The sequence below is a fragment of the Antechinus flavipes genome, chromosome X, assembly GCF_016432865.1.
Source record: "Antechinus flavipes isolate AdamAnt ecotype Samford, QLD, Australia chromosome X, AdamAnt_v2, whole genome shotgun sequence".
Lineage (NCBI taxonomy): Eukaryota > Metazoa > Chordata > Mammalia > Dasyuromorphia > Dasyuridae > Antechinus > Antechinus flavipes.
In genome coordinates this window covers 44,377,541-44,396,116 of record NC_067404.1, presented here as the reverse complement: position 1 = coordinate 44,396,116, position 18,576 = coordinate 44,377,541, and the positions used below count along the sequence as shown (strand labels likewise).

General features: G+C 37.9%; 1 protein-coding gene across 1 annotated transcript; it reads left to right on the top strand.

The window, feature by feature from the left end:
• The first annotated feature begins 15,495 nt into the window (after positions 1–15,495).
• On the top strand, positions 15,496–16,437 carry LOC127543131 (olfactory receptor 13H1-like). The gene has a single exon (XM_051969155.1). It carries the CDS (start codon positions 15,496–15,498, stop codon positions 16,435–16,437), a length of 942 nt encoding a protein of 313 aa, XP_051825115.1.
• The last annotated feature ends 2,139 nt before the right edge of the window (positions 16,438–18,576 follow it).

Genomic DNA, 18,576 nt, shown 5'->3' with positions numbered 1-18,576 from the left:
TAAAATTATTATAAAAAGTATAAAATACTTGGCAATCTAGATGCCCAGATACACAGGAACTATGTCAACCCAGTAACAAAATACTGTTCACACAAAAACAGATCTAAAGAACTGGAGAAATATTAATTGTCCATGGGTAGACTTAGTCAATATAACAAAAATGACAACACTACCTAAATTGGTTTAATTTTTCAATATCAAACCAATCAAACTACCAAAGGATTACTTTGTAGAACAAAGAAAAAACAAACTACAAAATTCATCTGAAATAAAGGTTAAAAAAAAATCAAAGGAATTAAAAGTGGGAAGGAAGGGGCTAGCAGTATTTGATCTCAAACGATACTGTAAAATAATAATAAAAACAATTTGGATCTATTTAAGAAATAGATTGATCAATGGAATAGATTAGGTATACAATATACAAAGGCAACGATCCCAGCTACTGAGGCAAGAACTCACAATTCAATAAAACTGTTGGAACAACTAGAAAGAAAACTGGAAGAAAATAGGTATAGACCAACATTCACATGATATATCAAGACAAACTCCAAAAAGGTACACAAGTTAGACATAAAGGTTGATATCATAAACAAATTAAAGGAGCAAGAAGAAATTATTTATCAGATATAGGAATAAGGGGAGAGTTCACGAGCAAGCAGGAAATGGTGAGAATCAAAGAGAGGTAAAGTGGACAATTTTGATTACAATTGAAAAGGTTTTGTACAAACGATACCATGTTGCTAAAATTAGAAGAGAAGTAGATAAATGGGAGAGAAATTTGCATTAATTTTTTCTGATAAAGGTATCATTTCTAATATTTATAAGGAACAAATTTAAATTTATAAGAATAAGAGCCATTTCCTAAGTAATAAATGGTCAGAAGCTATAAATAGGCAGTTTTTAGGGGAAGAAATCCAAGTGATCAATAATTATGTGCAAAAAAATATTCTAAGTCACTAATAAATGAATGCCAATTAAAACAACTCTAAAGTTCCATTTCACTCCCATCAGATTGGCCAACTTGACAAAAAAGGAAAATGAAGAATGCTGGAGGGGCTATGGGAAAAAAGACACATTAACACACTGTTGATAGAGCTGTGAATTGGTCCAGCCATTCTGAAAAGCAATTTGGAACTCTGCCCAAAACTGTGCATACTTTTTGACCCAACAATAGCACAAAGAGTTCTATACCCAAAAGAGATCAAAGAAAGAAGAAAAAGGACCACATGTGTTAAAAGTATTTATAGCAGTTCTTTTTTTTTTTACGGTGGCAAAGAATTAAACTGTTTTCTGGCCAAGTCTCCCACATCTTGTACTTTTGCAATTGATTTTTTATTTACCTCAAGTACTAATGTTCAAGTGTTATTTCTATCAAATTTCTTATTATATTTGGCTCATTGTTTGGTGTTGAACTCTTGAAAATTTTTTATTTTGTTTTTACCAATTAGCAAAAATAATTTTCTCTTCCTCCCTCCCATCCCTACCATTGAAAAAAATAAGAAAAACAAAATCATTGTTAAAATTTACATATTTGAACAAAATTAATTTCCTTGGTAGCTATACACTGAGTCTACCACATCTATCAGGACATGAGTAGAATGTCTTATAATTGGTCTTCTGGAATCATGGCTAAGAAATGTGTTGAACAGAGTTAAGTCTCTCAAAGTTACTTGTCCTTAAAATGTTGTCATCATAGTACAAACTGTTTTCCTGGGCAGAGTTAAATCTTTCAAAGTTACTTATCCTTAAAATGCTGTCGTCATGGTACAAACTGTTTTTCTTGGTCTACTCACTTTAATCTGCATCAGTTCATACGTGGCCTCAGAGAACAGCTTGAGACATTAATTTTTTTTTTTGATTATGGCCATTAGATATGGATCATTCCTTTTGCTTGACTATAAATGTTTATAATAGGGGTTTTGTTCTTTTTACTTTCTCAATTAGGGTGTGGAGGGGGAGGAAGTGCAGATCTGAAAGTAAACTAAGATTTAATATTTTAAAACAATAAGTTTTAATGTTAAAAGGCAGCTTAGTTTCATTGTAAGAACTGAAGAACAAAAGGACTCAGAAAAGGAGACAGATCATGTGACTAGACTGATTGAAGATCAGATTTTCTGTAGTTAACAGGATTAGACCTTCTAGATAAAAAACTGACTTGTCCTGTCAAGGAAGGAAAGCACTATCCACTGGCACTCTAATCAGCCATATAATTTGGGCTATAATTTAGATACATTTTTTGCTTCCTGTTCAACAAAAGTGCTATGAAACAATCTCTAGAGACAAAGAGAAAAGCAATTGTATGTGACGTGATTTGTTTGAAAGTAATGGTAACTAGGGGGTAGCCAGGTGGCACTGCAGTGGATAGAGGGCCAGATCTGAAGTCAGGAAGACTCCTCTTTTGAGTTCAAACCTAGCAGTCTAAGACATTAGCTGTGTGACCCTGGGCAAGTCACTTTACCCTGTTTGCCTTGGTTGCCTCATCTGTAAAATAAGCTTTAAGAAGAAATGGCAAGTGCTCCAATATCTTTGCCAAGAGAACTCCAAATAGGGTCATACAAAGTTGGACATGGCTAAAACAACTGAACAACAAACAACAGCGACAACAACAGAGGTAAATGTTTGAGGACTCTTATTAATTGCCGGACTGTCTTTCCCCTCTCTTTCTCTTCTGATGGACAGGCCAACAGTAGATGGCAATACTCTTCCCTCTTTCCATCACCTGTTCTTGGAAATTTGCATGGAAAGTCTGGAGAGGTGTTGATCAGTAATCTAATTTCATCCATTTTCAGGAATATTCAGTATGCTTTATTTTTAGTGTTATAGTCAAGATTTACAGCCTCAATTTTTAGAAAGGTTTAAACCTTTTTTTTTTCATTGATACATTTTGTTTTGACACATCAATCACATCCCAATAAACAATTCAACTCTCCCACGGGACCTTCCCCTGAGAAAAAAAAAAAACCAGTTAAGCAAAACTATTTAATATAGAGATTGTATTTGACAGCTCTTGTACCGTTCCACTCTTATGGTTTACCATTTCTTAACAGAAAAGAAGAAAGAGTGTTTTAACCTCAGCCATCTGGAACCACTGAACCATTGGCCATTGTATTTGCCCCAATTTTTGTTGTCTTTTCCTGCTGTCTTTATTTAAATACTGTAATCATTTTGTATGTTGTTCTTTTGCTTCTGTCTTATAGAATGCGTTTTTAATAAACTTACATCTTTGTAATGCAAAATGCCTACCTGATGGTCTAGAACGGTACATAGTAACCCCAGACATTCTGGAAGATTGTTTTCCTGCAGCTCTCTGGCAGGCACTAGCACGCTTTGAGTCGGAGCCAAACAACGAACTGCAAGTTTTCCATCAAAGCACTAGTTTAACTGAACTCTGAGAGGGTCATCACTAGCTTGATTGTAATTCAATGATTTCTTTTTTAGCCATATCAACTGTCAAAGACCACGTTGGAGGATGTTGGTAGAAAGAGCAAAAAGGAGCAAAATAACCAAACACTGAAGTAGTAAAGCACTGCATCTTTGTTACTTAATTAGAAAATTTGCTAACACCGGTAGAGCTGAGTCTCCTTGAGGGAAGAAATTACAATTATTGTCTTGATAAATGCCATCTTTTAGAGATTATATGTACCCCGGAAAAACGATCTCCTTATTTAGTGAAGTCCAAGTGAACCAGCACTCTACCATCTATTTAAAAGATCATAAGAAGACTTAAGAAATCTGATAAATGCAATAACCAATCACAACTCTGGGAGACTGATGATGAAACACACGTGCCTCCACTTGTTGGTGGAGAAGTAATGGATTGCAGGTATAAAATGAGACAGACATTGCCAGATATTATCAGTAGAACATAGATTTGTTTTGTTTGATGACACTTCTTTGTTTTAAGTGACGCCTTTTATCTTAGGGGGAAAGGAACCAGTGGGGAAGACAAAAGTAATTATAGTAGTGCCCTCTGAATGACCATCTATGAAATATTTTAAACTACACAGATAAGATCAGAAGGAAGTGAAAGTTCAGAAGATGATAAATAGAAGCAGAGCAAAACTACTACATTTATTCGGTATCACAATACATAGGTAAAAAGACACACATATAATGTATATGCATATATCTTGTATCCATGTGCATGTACACATGTAGGTACACATGTATACACATATATGTATATCCTGTATGTGTGTATTTATATGTATATAAATATACATTTAAAACAAGCTGATTAAGAGAGTCATGATACAATTTTCCTTTTTTGCCTTTTCTTGTATATGGAATGTTTATATTTACATTTGATTTTGTAGCTCATCATATTTTTTTAAGATTATGATAGCTGTTGGCTGGGAAAAAGAATTGTTTACAATTCACATCTCTTCCCACAACAGTATAATTAGTTCTCTTTCCCTGTCATCTAATTGTCTGACTGGGAGGTCTTGTGTTCAAGTCCCACCACACAAATAAATCAGGTAGCACTTAATCTCTGTCAAAAATGGAATAAAGTCAAAACTTGAAAAGTAAAAAATTCAAGAGAACCCTAGAAGCACACAGTATAGTATATGTGTATAGATTTAGAGCTGGAAAGACCCTCAGAGACCATTGAATACAACCTCTTTCATTTGACATAGGAAGAAACTGAGGCCCAAAAAAGTGACTTGACCAAAGTCATAGGTCATAAATTGAGAGAGAAGGAATCTCAGAAGCCACTAGTCTAAGCTCCATATTTGGCATAAAAAGAAACTAATAAATAAGAGTTTTGGATATGAAGTGACATTTACTAGCTGTGTTAAACTAAGCAAGTCACTTAACCTCTACTAGCTTCAGTTTACTCATCTATAAAATGGGGCTAACAATAGCACCTACTTACCCATCCTGTTGAGAGGATCAAATGAGATAATACATATATAAAGTTTTACAAAACATAAAGTGCTAAATAAATCATCATTATTATCATTGACTGCAAAAGAGCACATAAATGAAGGGCTGAAATCCATTTGTTTGTGGGCAGAAGGATTCAAATAGCCAGATGTCTAGTTGAATTTATTCTTTCATTTAAAAATTTCAGAATCTCTATTGAAAACTACCTCATCATGGAGGTAATTTTTTTTCTTTTTTTGTCTTTCAATTTTTTCAAAATTAATTTTTTTAATCAGAAAAAAATCTGCCTTCTCTCCCTCCCACCCCAAACCCAATTAAAAATAAAAGAAAAACAAAATCCTGATGCAAACACTCATAATCAAGCAAAATAAGTTAGTATATTGGCTATCTATATATGCATATACATATATATGTTGCATTTCACACTCTCTATCAGGAGGTGACTAGTATGTCTCATCATGAATTCTCTGGAATTTCTAATTCTTTCAAAGTTGCTTTCTTTACCATATTGCCATCCCTGGGATGTATGGGTTAAGGAGGACTAGCACCCTTTTCAAGGCTGTTCATTCATCTTTGGTGTCCACATATCACCCAACTCTCACCTGTATGTCCTCAAAGCTGTAGCATGTGCAGTGGCTGCACTCTGGTAAAACTGTTTCAGTAGGAGGGACTAAACCAGGTTGAAGGTAACCAATAGGCCTCAAAACCATCAGTGAGTTAGGGAGATGTCTACACCAAGTACATGAAGACTTCCCTGGTGGAATGGGCAGATGACAACAATTTGTTCTAACAACGAAGGCATTTAAAGCAGGCATCGTGGAACATTTAGAACTTGCTCAGATATCACAGACAACAAGGTCATCCCCCATCCCGGGCCATCACCAGTCATCAGCTTGACTTTTTGTCCTGCCACTGGACTCGGATGACTCTGGAGGAGACAGTGAGGCTGACAACTTTGGGCAACTCTGCCTCACTTAAATCCAATGCACTCACAAATCAAGATATCACCCTGTGATGTTATGGGTTCTCTTCAAAAACAAAAGGCAAACAACATTGTCATTACTATGTAAATTGTTTTCCTTGTTCTGTTCACTTTGCTCTTCATTGGTTCATACACGTCTTCTCCAGTTTCTCTGAGACTCCCTTTCATCATTTCTTACAATACAATGGTATTCTATCACATTTATAGACTACCACTTTTTAGCCCTTTTCAAATTAGAGATTCCAATCCTTTACCACCTCAAAAAGAGCTAGTATAATTTTTCTCCCATTCTTAAAGTTTTTTTCTGCTTAGTCCTAATCTATCCCTTAAGCTGCCTTTCCTTGAATTCTCCCTTCTTACTTCTTTTCCCTCCAAGTTCCCAGTTGACTGAAATGTATTTCTATACCCAACTCTGTGTGTATTCTTCTCTCCTTTAACCAGTTCAAATGAAAATGAGGTTCAAAGAGTCAACATCCCTCCCCCTTTCTTTTTATATAGACTTCTACTTTTATACTCTGATTACATAAGATTATGTTCTATATCCTTCCTTTTCCTTCATCCATCTCCTCCTCTCTTTCCATTTTTTCTTTTAAGATCATCAAGGTGTAATAGAACCACTCCAAGACCTCAGATAATTCTGGCTATATGACCTGGCCAAGCTGCTTAACCTCCATCAGACATAGTTTCCCCCTCTGTAAAATGAGAGTTAAACTAGATGGTCTTTAATGTCCCTCCTAGCTCTAAATCCATGATCCTAAGGGTGTTACTTTGCTTCTTGATGATGACTCACACACAAGTTTTGTGATGTAAAAGTAGGAAGGTTGAGAGTGACTGAACACAGCACAGACCATCAGTAGCCTAGCCGGAGATAAGTATTACAGATAGCCAGTGCTCAGACCCATTCAGAGCTTTTCCCATTCTCTGTGTCCCTCAATCCTTCACACATCTGGCCCCATGAGGGGTGTCAGACAAAAGTGGATTCTTCCCATTTCCAAGCCCAGAAGGCCGATGCCTGGCTCCCCCTAAGTTGCACGGTGCGTTGGGGACAGAATGGAGCCCAGAACCCTTGGTTCCTGGCTCCTGGTCTGGACCTCTCTCCATTTCTGGAGCTTTGAGGGTAACATAAGAAAGAATACTCAGCCCAGTTCCAGGGATTTCACAGCTGTGAATGCAATAGAGCCATAGTCAGGGCTTCAAGACACTTCCAGGCTCGTGGTGTGTCTAATCACTGTCCTTTGCTGTATGGATTTCGCAGGTCAGGGAACTGAAAGTTTCCATCCCACATAGGCTGAAGGTCTCCCTGGATGTTGGCCTTTCTCCAGAATCTCTGACTGGAAGCTGTCTATGAGATCGATCCAAGAGGAGCAATATATCCCATGTCTGTGGTTTGGGCTGATCAGGTGACCTGAGTAAGTACCATCTTTCTTTTATCTTCCACATCACAATGCATAAAGCCCATTTGATTTTTTTTGTTTAATTTTAAATTTCTTATTGTACTCTATAAACCTCATCCTTAGAGAGGCAGCACAGTAGGAAAAAAAAAACCTAGGATAAAAATCTAGCTCTGGTGCTCCTGTGTGACATTGAGCTAGTCACTCCCATGTCTCTGGGTCTCCAAATATGTTCTCCATGTTTACTCCATGACTAAGGAAAAAGAAATCAAAATAATGCAAGATAAATTGTCATTGCTCAGAAAATAAGGAGACAGTCTCCCAAGAGGACAGAAGAACATCCTAGGAAGATTTCAATCTAGCCAAAGATTTCCTTGAACCCTACACCCCATCCCAGAGATGTTATGGAGCCAGCTGGAACAATCCCCCAAAATCTGATTGTTAAACTTTAGTGTGTGCATTTGAACCTTGTAAATTTGCACATAATACAGATCAAGGCTTGGTTTATTGTTTTGATTTTCTAGACTTCATAAACTGATAGAGAAAATGTTAATAACTCAGATTAAACTTGGAAGTGCATTCTGCATACATTTGAATTTAGAGAGCCACTTGTTAAACATTTACCAGCATAGTTCTGCCCCTCTCATATTTCTTTACCATTTGCTGAGGCCTCCCAAAACCTATTGAAACCTTTAAGTATTTAGCTTACTCCCTCCCCCCCTTCCCTCACTCCATGTCCTTCAGGGCAGGAACATGAACAAAATGTTTATGAACCCTGCTGGTTCTAAATTCTGATTATGAATTCTAGTCATGTCTATTTCTCAAGGAGAACAGGAGAAGACCTTAACACTTCTCTAGGGATTAATTAATGCATGGTACACACATAAACATATACAAATACACACACACAGTGGAATAGGCTGAAGAAATTGAAAGACTGAAGAAGAGTTTAGATTAAAGGAATGAGAAAAGTAGGGAGAAGAAATGACTAGGGAGGGGAAAGAAAGGGGACAGTGAGAAACTAAGAATAATTTAGAGGGAATGGAGAGACAGGAATCTAGAAACTGAGAGAGAGAGATTGAGGAAGCTGCTGGTCAGAAGAAAGAATTCCCAAATCCCAGCTTCTCTCCCTTTTCCAATACCCTTTTCACCATACATACAGCCTTGAGCTAACTCTCCATTGCAGAAATGCCCAGAGAGATTCATGAGAGCAGTTGATCTCATTGTTGATCTCTGCTAAACATAGTAAACATTTAATAAGCACCTACTATGTGCCAGGGACCTTGCTAAACAGAAAGAGGCAAAAGACAGTTCCTCCTCTCTAGGAGCTTACAATCTAATGAAGGAGACAACATACACACACACACACACACACACACACACACACACACACATGATAAATGGGAAATAATTAACAGAGGGAAAACACTAGAATTAAGAAGTCATCTAATCTAACCTTTCCAAGAATGAACTTGTTCTATAATAGAGATTCTCAAATCTTTTTCATGACAGAGATCTTGGTGGCAGACTGGTGAAGCCTATGGTTCTATTTCAGAATAATATTTGTCACCTACATTCAAATGTAAAAAGTTAAATTTCAGTTAGAAGTTAGTGGAAATAAGGATGTAACACACTCCCCATTTAAGGACTGTGATCTTTTCATTTCCCATCAGTCTATGTTCCTCTGAATTTCTATATCCTTGGTCTCTGGAGCCCTTCCCTCTGATTAGAAGGTGGGAGGTCTCCTCCCAGAACCTGTTTGAGGCGAGCACCCAATGCAGCTACCTGCTAATTGCCCCATAGGCTCACGCCTGATTTCCTCCACTGTGCCCTTGTTCTAGATACCTTCCTGCAGGCACCTCACCTTTTCATCTTCTTTTTATGTTATCTTCTCCACTAGAATGTAAGTTCCTTAAGGGTACGGACTGTTTTTTCTTCCTGCTTGCATTTGTCTTCCTAGCACTTGGCATAGTACCTGGCCACAGTCCTTGTTGACCAATGACTGGATACCACGGTAATAACCACTGATCTATAGCATTTCTGGACTAGAGCTTATACAGCCTATAAAAAGACCCAAAGCTAGGTGGCGCTGCAGTGGAGAGTGCATGACCTGGAATTGGGAAGATCCATCTTCTTTTATTCAAATTTGGCTTCAGATACTTACTAGCAGTGTGACTCTGGACAAGTTACTTCACCCTGTTTGCCTCAGTTTCCTCATCTGTAAAATACGCCAGACAAGGAAATGGCAAAGCACTCCAGTGACTCTGCCAAGAAAACCCTAAATGGGATCACTAAAAATCAAATATGACTGAAAACAACTAAACAACAATAAGAAAACCACTTATAGGAAGTGTGGTTTATTCATAGACTAGAGACAAAGGACCTGGGTTCAAATCCTGCATCTTCCATTTACTACCAGCATGATGTCAGGTAAGTAACTTCATTTATCAAGGACTCACTCTGTAAAGTAAGAGGGCTGAAGTGGCCTTTAAGGTCCCGACAATGCTAGATTTCCTATGTGTGAACTTGGACAAGCTATTTTCCTTCCCTAGCTTCAGTTTCTTTTCCTGTGAAATGATGGAATTAGGCTAAAAGGCCTCTGGCATCCCTTTCAGCTCCAGATTAAGGAATCCAGGCCTCCTGATATTTCAGTCCTGATATATTCATCAGACAGAACTTAAATAGCCAAACAACAATAAACACACATACATATAAACTACCTGTATCTATACATAAAGAAGCTTTAATATTGCAGAGAACTACAATCTCATCAATGTGAGAATCCCTCCATTGAGGCAAATCCCAAACCCTTCATATCTTAGCAGAGGATCTTGAGGAATCACTGTACCTGAAATGTCACTCCCCATGTAGCCAACCTGGTGACTCACATGGGGATTTAGCTCTATGGGTCCTCAATACAATAAACAGACAGTCCAATCATTACCTAGCTTTTAAACAGCATCTTCCATGTATTGATTATTTTTTATTTATCCTGTATATAGTCTGTACATAGTTGTTCACATGTTTTCTTTCCCATTAGATTGTATCATCACCTAGCTTTTAAACAGCATCTTCCTTCTATTGATTATTTTTTATTTATCCTGTATATAATTTGTTTGTACATAGTTGTTTGCATGTTTTCTTTCCCATTAGATTGTAAGCTCTTTGAAGGCAGGAACTTTTTGCCTTTCTTTGCATTTCCAGCACTTAGGACAGTGTCTTAATTATTGCTTACTGACCAACAGCCAGAGTCCAAACCTTCCTAGCCTGCTAAGATCTCCCCAAGCTTATGCTCTATCAGGATCGCCTTCACAAATCCAAATCTACTCTATAAGTAAGAAGTGGAATTAGATTGTATTCAAGTCACCTCAACAAACAATGGTTAAATATGAAAATCAATGTGTTCACCATTGGTGGGTTTGCAAACCAACCAAACAGAAAAGGTCTTGTTATCAAGGAGCTTGGACTTTTAGTAAAATCCTCCTCTGATACCTTGGTATTCTAGGTCACAAGAACTAGGGATATAGAATGCAACTAGATCCCGCAAAGCTAGAAGGTCTTCAATGTCTAGACTCAGTCCTAGACTCTCTCTATTGCCCAAGGCCCAGTCAAAAAGAGGCTCATCATCAGAGAACTATCCAACAAGTGATAAAAAATGTTTGACCACAGCAATTTATAAAACCATGTTAATAGAAACTAGCATTGGTGGAGAAAATACTGATAATATTGAAGATAAGGATTTGATGAAATAATATTGAAGATAGGATTTGGTGGAATTTCAACACAAGTCAAATTCCACCGTTACTCTCTACAAAATTTCAAAAATATACTTGGAAATGGCATTGTTTAACTTATATTGAATTACTTGCTTTCTAGGGGAGGGGGTTGGAGAAAAGGAGAAAGAAAAATTTGGAACATAAGGTTTTGCAAGAGCAAATGTTGAAAACTATCTTTGCATGTGTTTGGAAAATAAAAAGCTATTATTAAAAAATAAAAAACAAAAATATATTTGGAAGTACCAGTTGGATATGTGACCTTGCATGTTTAAGATTACATGTCTTGTGAACTGATCCAGTGATTCTGGAGAACGATTTGGAATTAGATTAAGAAAATGAAAAGGTTTTGACTCAGAGAACCCACTACTAGGCCTAAACTCCAAGAGGGTCAACAATAAAAACAAAGGCCACAGATAATAGCAAAAAATTCATTATATTATTTTTTGTAGAAATAAGGAACTAGAAACTATGTAGATGTGAATGTGACAAAACAAAGTGTGTAGTGTGTGGATAATGGAATATTGCCCAGTTGTAAAAATGATAAGTATCAAGAAGGGAGATGGGAGACAATAGGTGTAGAATATTACATGGGCTGTCAGGCTTGCTCAATGTGTTGATTTTTGATGAACTGGGTTTTTTATCTCTTTCTTTTTTATTCTTTTTTTTATATGTGGGTGGTTCTCTGGGCAGGAGAGGAATATATTTAGAAATGAAGGTGATGTAAAAGCAAAAGATATTAATAAACATTGAAGATTTTAAAATCTTATCATTTAAGAATTAGAAGAGAATAAAAGGATATGCTTTTCACAAATAAGATTGGGGTAAAATTCTTTAAAAAAATGTGCATAGAGGTGATCATTAAAGATAAAAGAAATAATTTTAATTATATAAAATTAGAAAGCTTTTGAACAAACAAATGTAGTTTGAATAAGAGAAACTGTTGAATGGAAAATCATCATTGCATTCAAAGTCTCTCATAAAAGTCTGCTATTGAAGATAAAAAAAGAAAAGATAAAAATATGCAAAAAGAGAAGTTATGCCTAATGGATTATTTGTTAAGAGATAGTTTTTAGAAAATAAAATATGACTTCTTATATGACCATATGAAAGACTGCTGAAAAACAGTAATAATTAGGCAGCTAGATGGCACAGAGGGTTAGCTCACTGGATCTGTAGTCAGGAAGACTTGAGTTCATATCCTCCCTCAGACATTTATTAGCTGTGTGACCTTGGCCAAGTCTCTTCAACTCTGTCTGCCTCAGTTTCCTCAACTGTCAAATGGAGATAATAATATTACCTACTTCCCAGAGTTGTGAGGATCAAATGAGATAATATTTATAAATTGCCTAGGATATAGTAAACATTTAATAAATTCTTGCCCCTCTCCCCATTAGAGAGATTCAAATTTTAAAAATCTCTGAAGTTGTTTTATAACTTTTCCAGTCCAAAGTGGACCTTGTGACTGTACTACCCAACATAATAGTCTAATGGATTGAAAAGGTTGTCGAATCTACTGGAACTTGCACTACCCAAGCCTAAGATGGCTTTGTAAAGGAGTTTGGGGAGCAGACCAAGGAAATAGCCCACTCATTCTACCCAGGCCTCTTGCAGGTAGGAGAAAGTAACATGTTTCCTTACCAGAAATTGTTATCAATGAGATCTGTGTCTGGAGCTTTCATTACAAAGTTCAGGGGAAAGTACATGTGACTTTTAATGAGCTTACTCACTCTATCTGGTGTCTCTCCTCTGTCTCTTCCCCTCTTTCTATTAGGCACCTGTTAATTGCAAATCAGGGACATGGTCCCTGAAGTCCCAGAAGTGGCAACATTTCTCTGAGGTTGAAGTTAGGAAGTTCCAGACCTGCTCCAGACTTCCCAGGGATCTGTGTCTAATTGAAAACAAATATCTTTAATTGGGGCTATTCTCTGCTGCCAGAAGAAAAGTATCAGGGCTTTGAGCATAGGCTGTGAAGAAGAACTGAGTTTGAGTTCAGTCTCACCACTTAGAAGCTGTGTCACACTGAGCAAATCAGTTCGCTCCTCTGAGATTCAATCTCCTCATCTCCAAAATATGAGTCTGATACAATGCATTCTAAACTTCCTTCCAGCTTTAACATTCTCGAATTCATTGTACTACCTGCTTAAGTGGGGGGAAATGCATGCTATGAATTAATTTAGCATGTATACCATGACTGTCTTGCCTAATACCTCTTCAGTGATGGCTTCCTGATAGCAACATTGAATGGTGGGTTTCCTAAAAACTACCATTACATCACTGATGGGACCAAAAGAATATTCAAACATGATCTGTTCAGCCTATAGAAGCTAATAGCCAAATCCTTAGGATTTTTCAAAATTTCACCTACATCTCATAGGAAGATTTTACTTCCACAGCTGTTTCTCTGAGATTTCTACTGCAGGTAAAGGAATCAAGCTTATTCATTTGTGGGTAGAGGGGCCGTTGCTGACAAAATTTCCCTATTTTAAAGAAAACATCCTTTGGTGTTACCTTCTTGCCCCCATGCAGTGAGTAATATTTGCTTGCTTGTCTCTCTCTTTCCCACAAGGAATACCTCTCCTCAGTGATTTCTTTAGCCAAACTGCTTCTTTAGTTTGCCAGATATAACACTAGGGCCTCCAGTTGGTTGGCAATTGAACAACTGCCCAACAAAGTAGTAGATGCAGTGAGCGCAGAAATAGGGAAAAGGGACAATGGATGCTAATGCGATGAGAGAAAGGTCATGTCAGGGAAAGAAAGGAAAGCTGGGAGACTTAGGACATTAAAGTCAGAAGAACTATCAATGTGACTTTATAGAAGCCCCTTAACCTCTCAGACTTTGTTATTTTCTAAATTCCCTTCCAATTCAAAATCCAATGATCCTCAAATAAGATTAGCCATTGCTATTGGTCTGCTTTTATGATGGGCAGAGATTAGAGGTCATGGAAAGGTATTCTAATCCAGGAGATATAAAAGCTCTCAACAGCTCATCTGCTCTAATATCCACTGCTATGAAGGTGACAATCATCCTGGGGGACATTCAGGAATATGAATTGTCACCGAGTCAGAAGACTTTAGTTCATGTACCAGCTGTGCCACTTTTTAGCTGTGTTTCTGGTCAGTAAGTACCTTTCTCAATCTGGTCTCACTGTATTTCTCTGAATAGGAGTGGGACTAGCAGATCTCAATGCTATGATTGAACAGGGGTGGGACTAGCAGATCTTAATGCTCAACTTATGATTCAGTGATCCAGAAATGTATGGAGGACATGGAAGCAACATAAATGATCATTTATGTCAACTTCTTAACGCATTTTTATATCCCCATGCTTATCTATATCATCAGTGTCAATTATATTTGTTGATTGGAATTGATTCGATTAAGCTGGTGTCATGTTAACTTTACAATAAGCTTTATTTTGTCCCAACTCTTTCTTTATGTATGGAAAGCTTTCCTAAGTTGCATGGTTATCACAAAACTTTTAACTTCTCTTCTACTACAGGAAGTCTTTTATTTTCTTACTCACCAAAATCTTAAGTAGAACAAATCAGATTCTGAATCTTTCCCCCAAGAGCAGCTCAACTTTCAGTATGTCTCATGTTGGTCAATTACAATCTCTTTCTCCCAGCCTAGAAACATCAGGCTTATCTTTGATTCCTTCCTTGCCTTCCTTGTTCCTACTCAATTTATAGTTCCAGAATAGTCTAAATTGGACAGTTGTTTCTCCTAAATAGCTAATTAGAAATAAAAAGCTTCAGTCAAATCAGCTTCTTGGTATCATGGAATAAAAATAATGACCAGTTATTTGAATGAAAGTAACCTTTTGAATTGACCAGCCAATTTATCCAAAAAGGTCAAGCTGTTGTGCATCATGAGGAGGCCAAAATAACTGCCTGATTCAATTAATCACCCCCATGTTTCCTGTGTATGACAACCAAAAACATGATTGATCAAATCTGTGTCTCATAGGATAACAAGCAATTGGATCTGCAAGATTTCATAGACGGCATCTCATTAAATATGTTTACTTTACATAGGAAGAAACTGAGGCATTGAGCATCAAAGGACTTTCTAAAGTCACACAGGGAGAAAATGTTCAATTTGGAGTCAGAATCCTGGGTTTCTGACCCCAAATGTGGTATTCTGGCCACTGTGTCACAGAATAGACTAAATATTTTCGCATCGAGTAAGGAGAGCTTATATCCCTTTCTCCAGGCTAAAGTAATAGCAAACCTTTCAAAGTTTGCTCATAAGAAAACAATTTTCCAAATCCCCAGACCTTTTTTCCATCTTCCATCAACATGTGCAGTATGAGCCTGACCCTCTGGCAGTAACCCAGCCCAGTTTTGACTTAAAGCTGAGAATGTTCATTCCAGAAGCCGCTGAAAAGTTCTTCCTGTCCCTTGGCTCCCATGTAGAAGATGCTCTGTTTTGTCTCTTTTCCTTGCAGCTGAGGGGCCCGATGGATGGGCTGCAGAGAACTAACTACTCTGACATCACAGAATTCATTCTGGTGGGCTTTTCCCAGAGGCCCCATGTGCAGGCCGCCTTCTTCTCCGGGCTCTTGTGCCTCTACCTGGTCACATTTTTGGGGAACAGTCTCATCGTCATTGTGATCCAAAGGGACCCTCAGCTTCATACCCCCATGTACTTTTTCCTCAGCAATCTGTCCTTCCTTGACATCTGCTATTCTACCAGCTGGGAGCCCTATGTGTTGACCCAGTGTTTCAAGGACTTCCCCACTATCTCCTACACCAGCTGCTATGCTCAGATGACTATTTCCCTATTCCTGGGGATGACTGAGTGTCTCCTCCTTGCTGTCATGGCCTATGACCGGTTTGTCGCCATCTCCAACCCTCTGCGCTACACCGTCATCATGAGCAACCAGGTCTGCTTGCAGATGGCCGTGGGCACCTGGGTCAGTGCCTTCCTTTTGTCTGTAATGCCAATTATTGCCATTCCAGCTAATTACTGCGGGCACAACATCATCAACCATGTTATGTGTGAAATCCAAGCTTTGCTGAAGCTTGTCTGCTCTGACACCCCCATGAGCCTGATCCTGGGGCTGGTCATTAGTACTTTTACTCTGCCCTTGCCTTTCACCTTTATCCTCATCTCCTACATCCGCATTGTGGCAGCTGTGCTCAGGATCCGTTCCACAGAGGCCAGGCTCAAAGCTTTCTCCACCTGTGGTTCCCACTTGACAGTGGTGACCGTATTTTATGGGACAGCCATCTATATGTACTTAAAGCCCCAATCTAAAGAGTCTCAGGACCAGGACAAAGTCATTTTTATATTTTATGGAGCAGTTACCCCTATGTTGAACCCTCTCATTTATACCCTAAGGAATAAGGATGTGAAAGGTGCCCTAAGGAAATTGGCTAGAGGGAAAGAAAAATCTTGAAAGCTCTATAAAATTTTTTTCCAGTGGTCTACTTGTGAAAGCATAGGAGCAATGCAGTGAACAACTGAGTCAGAGAACAGATATTTTCCAAGTCAATAAATTCATTTCAATTAAGCTTAGCAATCAACTGTCGATCATTATTGAATATCACACCCTGAGCCTACTTAGTAAATAATACATAATTTTCCTGGGATTGAGAATAGATAATGCCATTTCAGAATTAGAAGGAATTAGAGAAATTATCCAATCCTACCTCATATGACTAGGAACTTCACCCCCTAGAGCAACCCCTAAAATAGTCATCTACAATCCTTTTGATGATCTCCAGTACTTCCCATGATGCTTCCTCCTACTTTAAAACAGCTTCAATCATTAGGAATTTTTTCCTTGCACCCAGTAAAAAGAATAGAAAGCAAAGAGCTGTCCAGCAATGACTTTATATTTAGGGACAAAGGACTCCTCATCAAGGCTGGAGTTCACATTACAAGAGCTAACAAAATTTATTTGCCTAGAATCTCACAAATCTAATTAAAAAGAACCTTCAAAATAAAGAAGGGGAAAGGAGAAAACTAGGTACATATGATTCCCAGGAAAGAAATAAAGAGTAGCTAGGTTACAGAGAGAAATGTAACAGTAGAAAAGTTCAGAAATTAAGATAAAGCAAAATCCAGGAACTGAGACTGACTAAAATCCTGGCCATAAATGTCCATGTACATATAAAGTATGCATAACAATCAAAGGAGGCTAGGTAATTTGGGGCATGGTGCACATTTGACATTTAAGTATCATTGAGACCCCTGAGTGTTAGGTTCAGTGGAAAGAGCACTATAGAGCAGAAGACTTGAATTTAAATTGTACTTCAGACATTTACTAGTTGTATGATCGTGAAGAAAGTCACAACCTCTGTCTCCCTTTCCTCAGCTGAAAAATGAGGAATGTTTCCTAAGGTTTCTTCCAGATCTAAAGCTAAAATCCTATAACATCTGGTTCTAGAAAGGTATACCATATTGTAAAGGAACAGAATAAATAAAAGGGAGGAGGTCAAAGTAGCGTATATATATTAAAGGTTGGGGATTGATCAAGGAAATTGATCAATGACCAAGGAAATTTCTTGATGATTTGAATTTGATGAACTTAGAGGATGAATAGCGTTAATGTTTGAACTTTGGAAAGCAGCTCTCTATAGAAGGTTGAGCAATGGGCATTGGCACTTTGTTGAGATGATTAAAAACTTCTAATTAACTCTTGATGATTTGGGGAATATCTCCGCGATGAATTGGTGGGCTTGGAGCAACACTCTGGTATATTCTAGATGATGGATTTCAGTGATGGGATTGCTCTCAAGTTGAATTAATTGGCAAAGACTCCTGTTGGGGATCTATCCCTTTTCATTGGTTTATGAGGGCCTTTTCTCCTTTCCATTTTTCTTCTGGAGAGACCCTGAGAACACCACCACTTCCTTTCCAGCACCCCAGCCATCAGTGGGGGTATTTGAGTGACAGATAAGGATTCATCTACATAAGCTTAAAGAAGCTTTCCAGCACACCAAGTTCCAAGCTGCCACGACCACCCTTTTATGAGTACAGCTCAGCTACCAAAACTATGAGGACACTTTATCGATTAAAAAAAAAAGTTAGCAGCCTTGGATTTATAAAAGTATTATACAACAAGGAAAGACCTATGGGAGCAACTAGGTGGCATAGTATACAGAGCGTTGGATTTAGGATCAGAAAGACTTGAGTTCAAATTCTGCCTTACATATTAATTGTGTGAATCTGGGCAAGTCCCCTAACCTCTGTCTCAGTTTCCCCATCTGTAAACTAGGGATAATAACAGAGTTTTTGTGAGGATCAAATGAGAATATTTGTAAAAGTCTTTGTAAATTTTAAAGTTTGTGCGAATTGCTGCTGCCACCATTATGGCCTTTGAGGTAAATTTCTAGACAAGGTCATTTCTGAACCCACGCCCTGTGTTCAAAGAAGTGAAGTTTGCTAGGCAATGTGATCCCAGAATTGGGTTTTCTAGCCAAGGAAGGGAGATTTTTGCTTCTGTACCAGACTTAAGGATTATTTCTGAAGAAAGCCCAAGTTCAGGACTTTGGAGATCTAGCGGAGCACTGTGCATAGCAGGGAGAGAAGA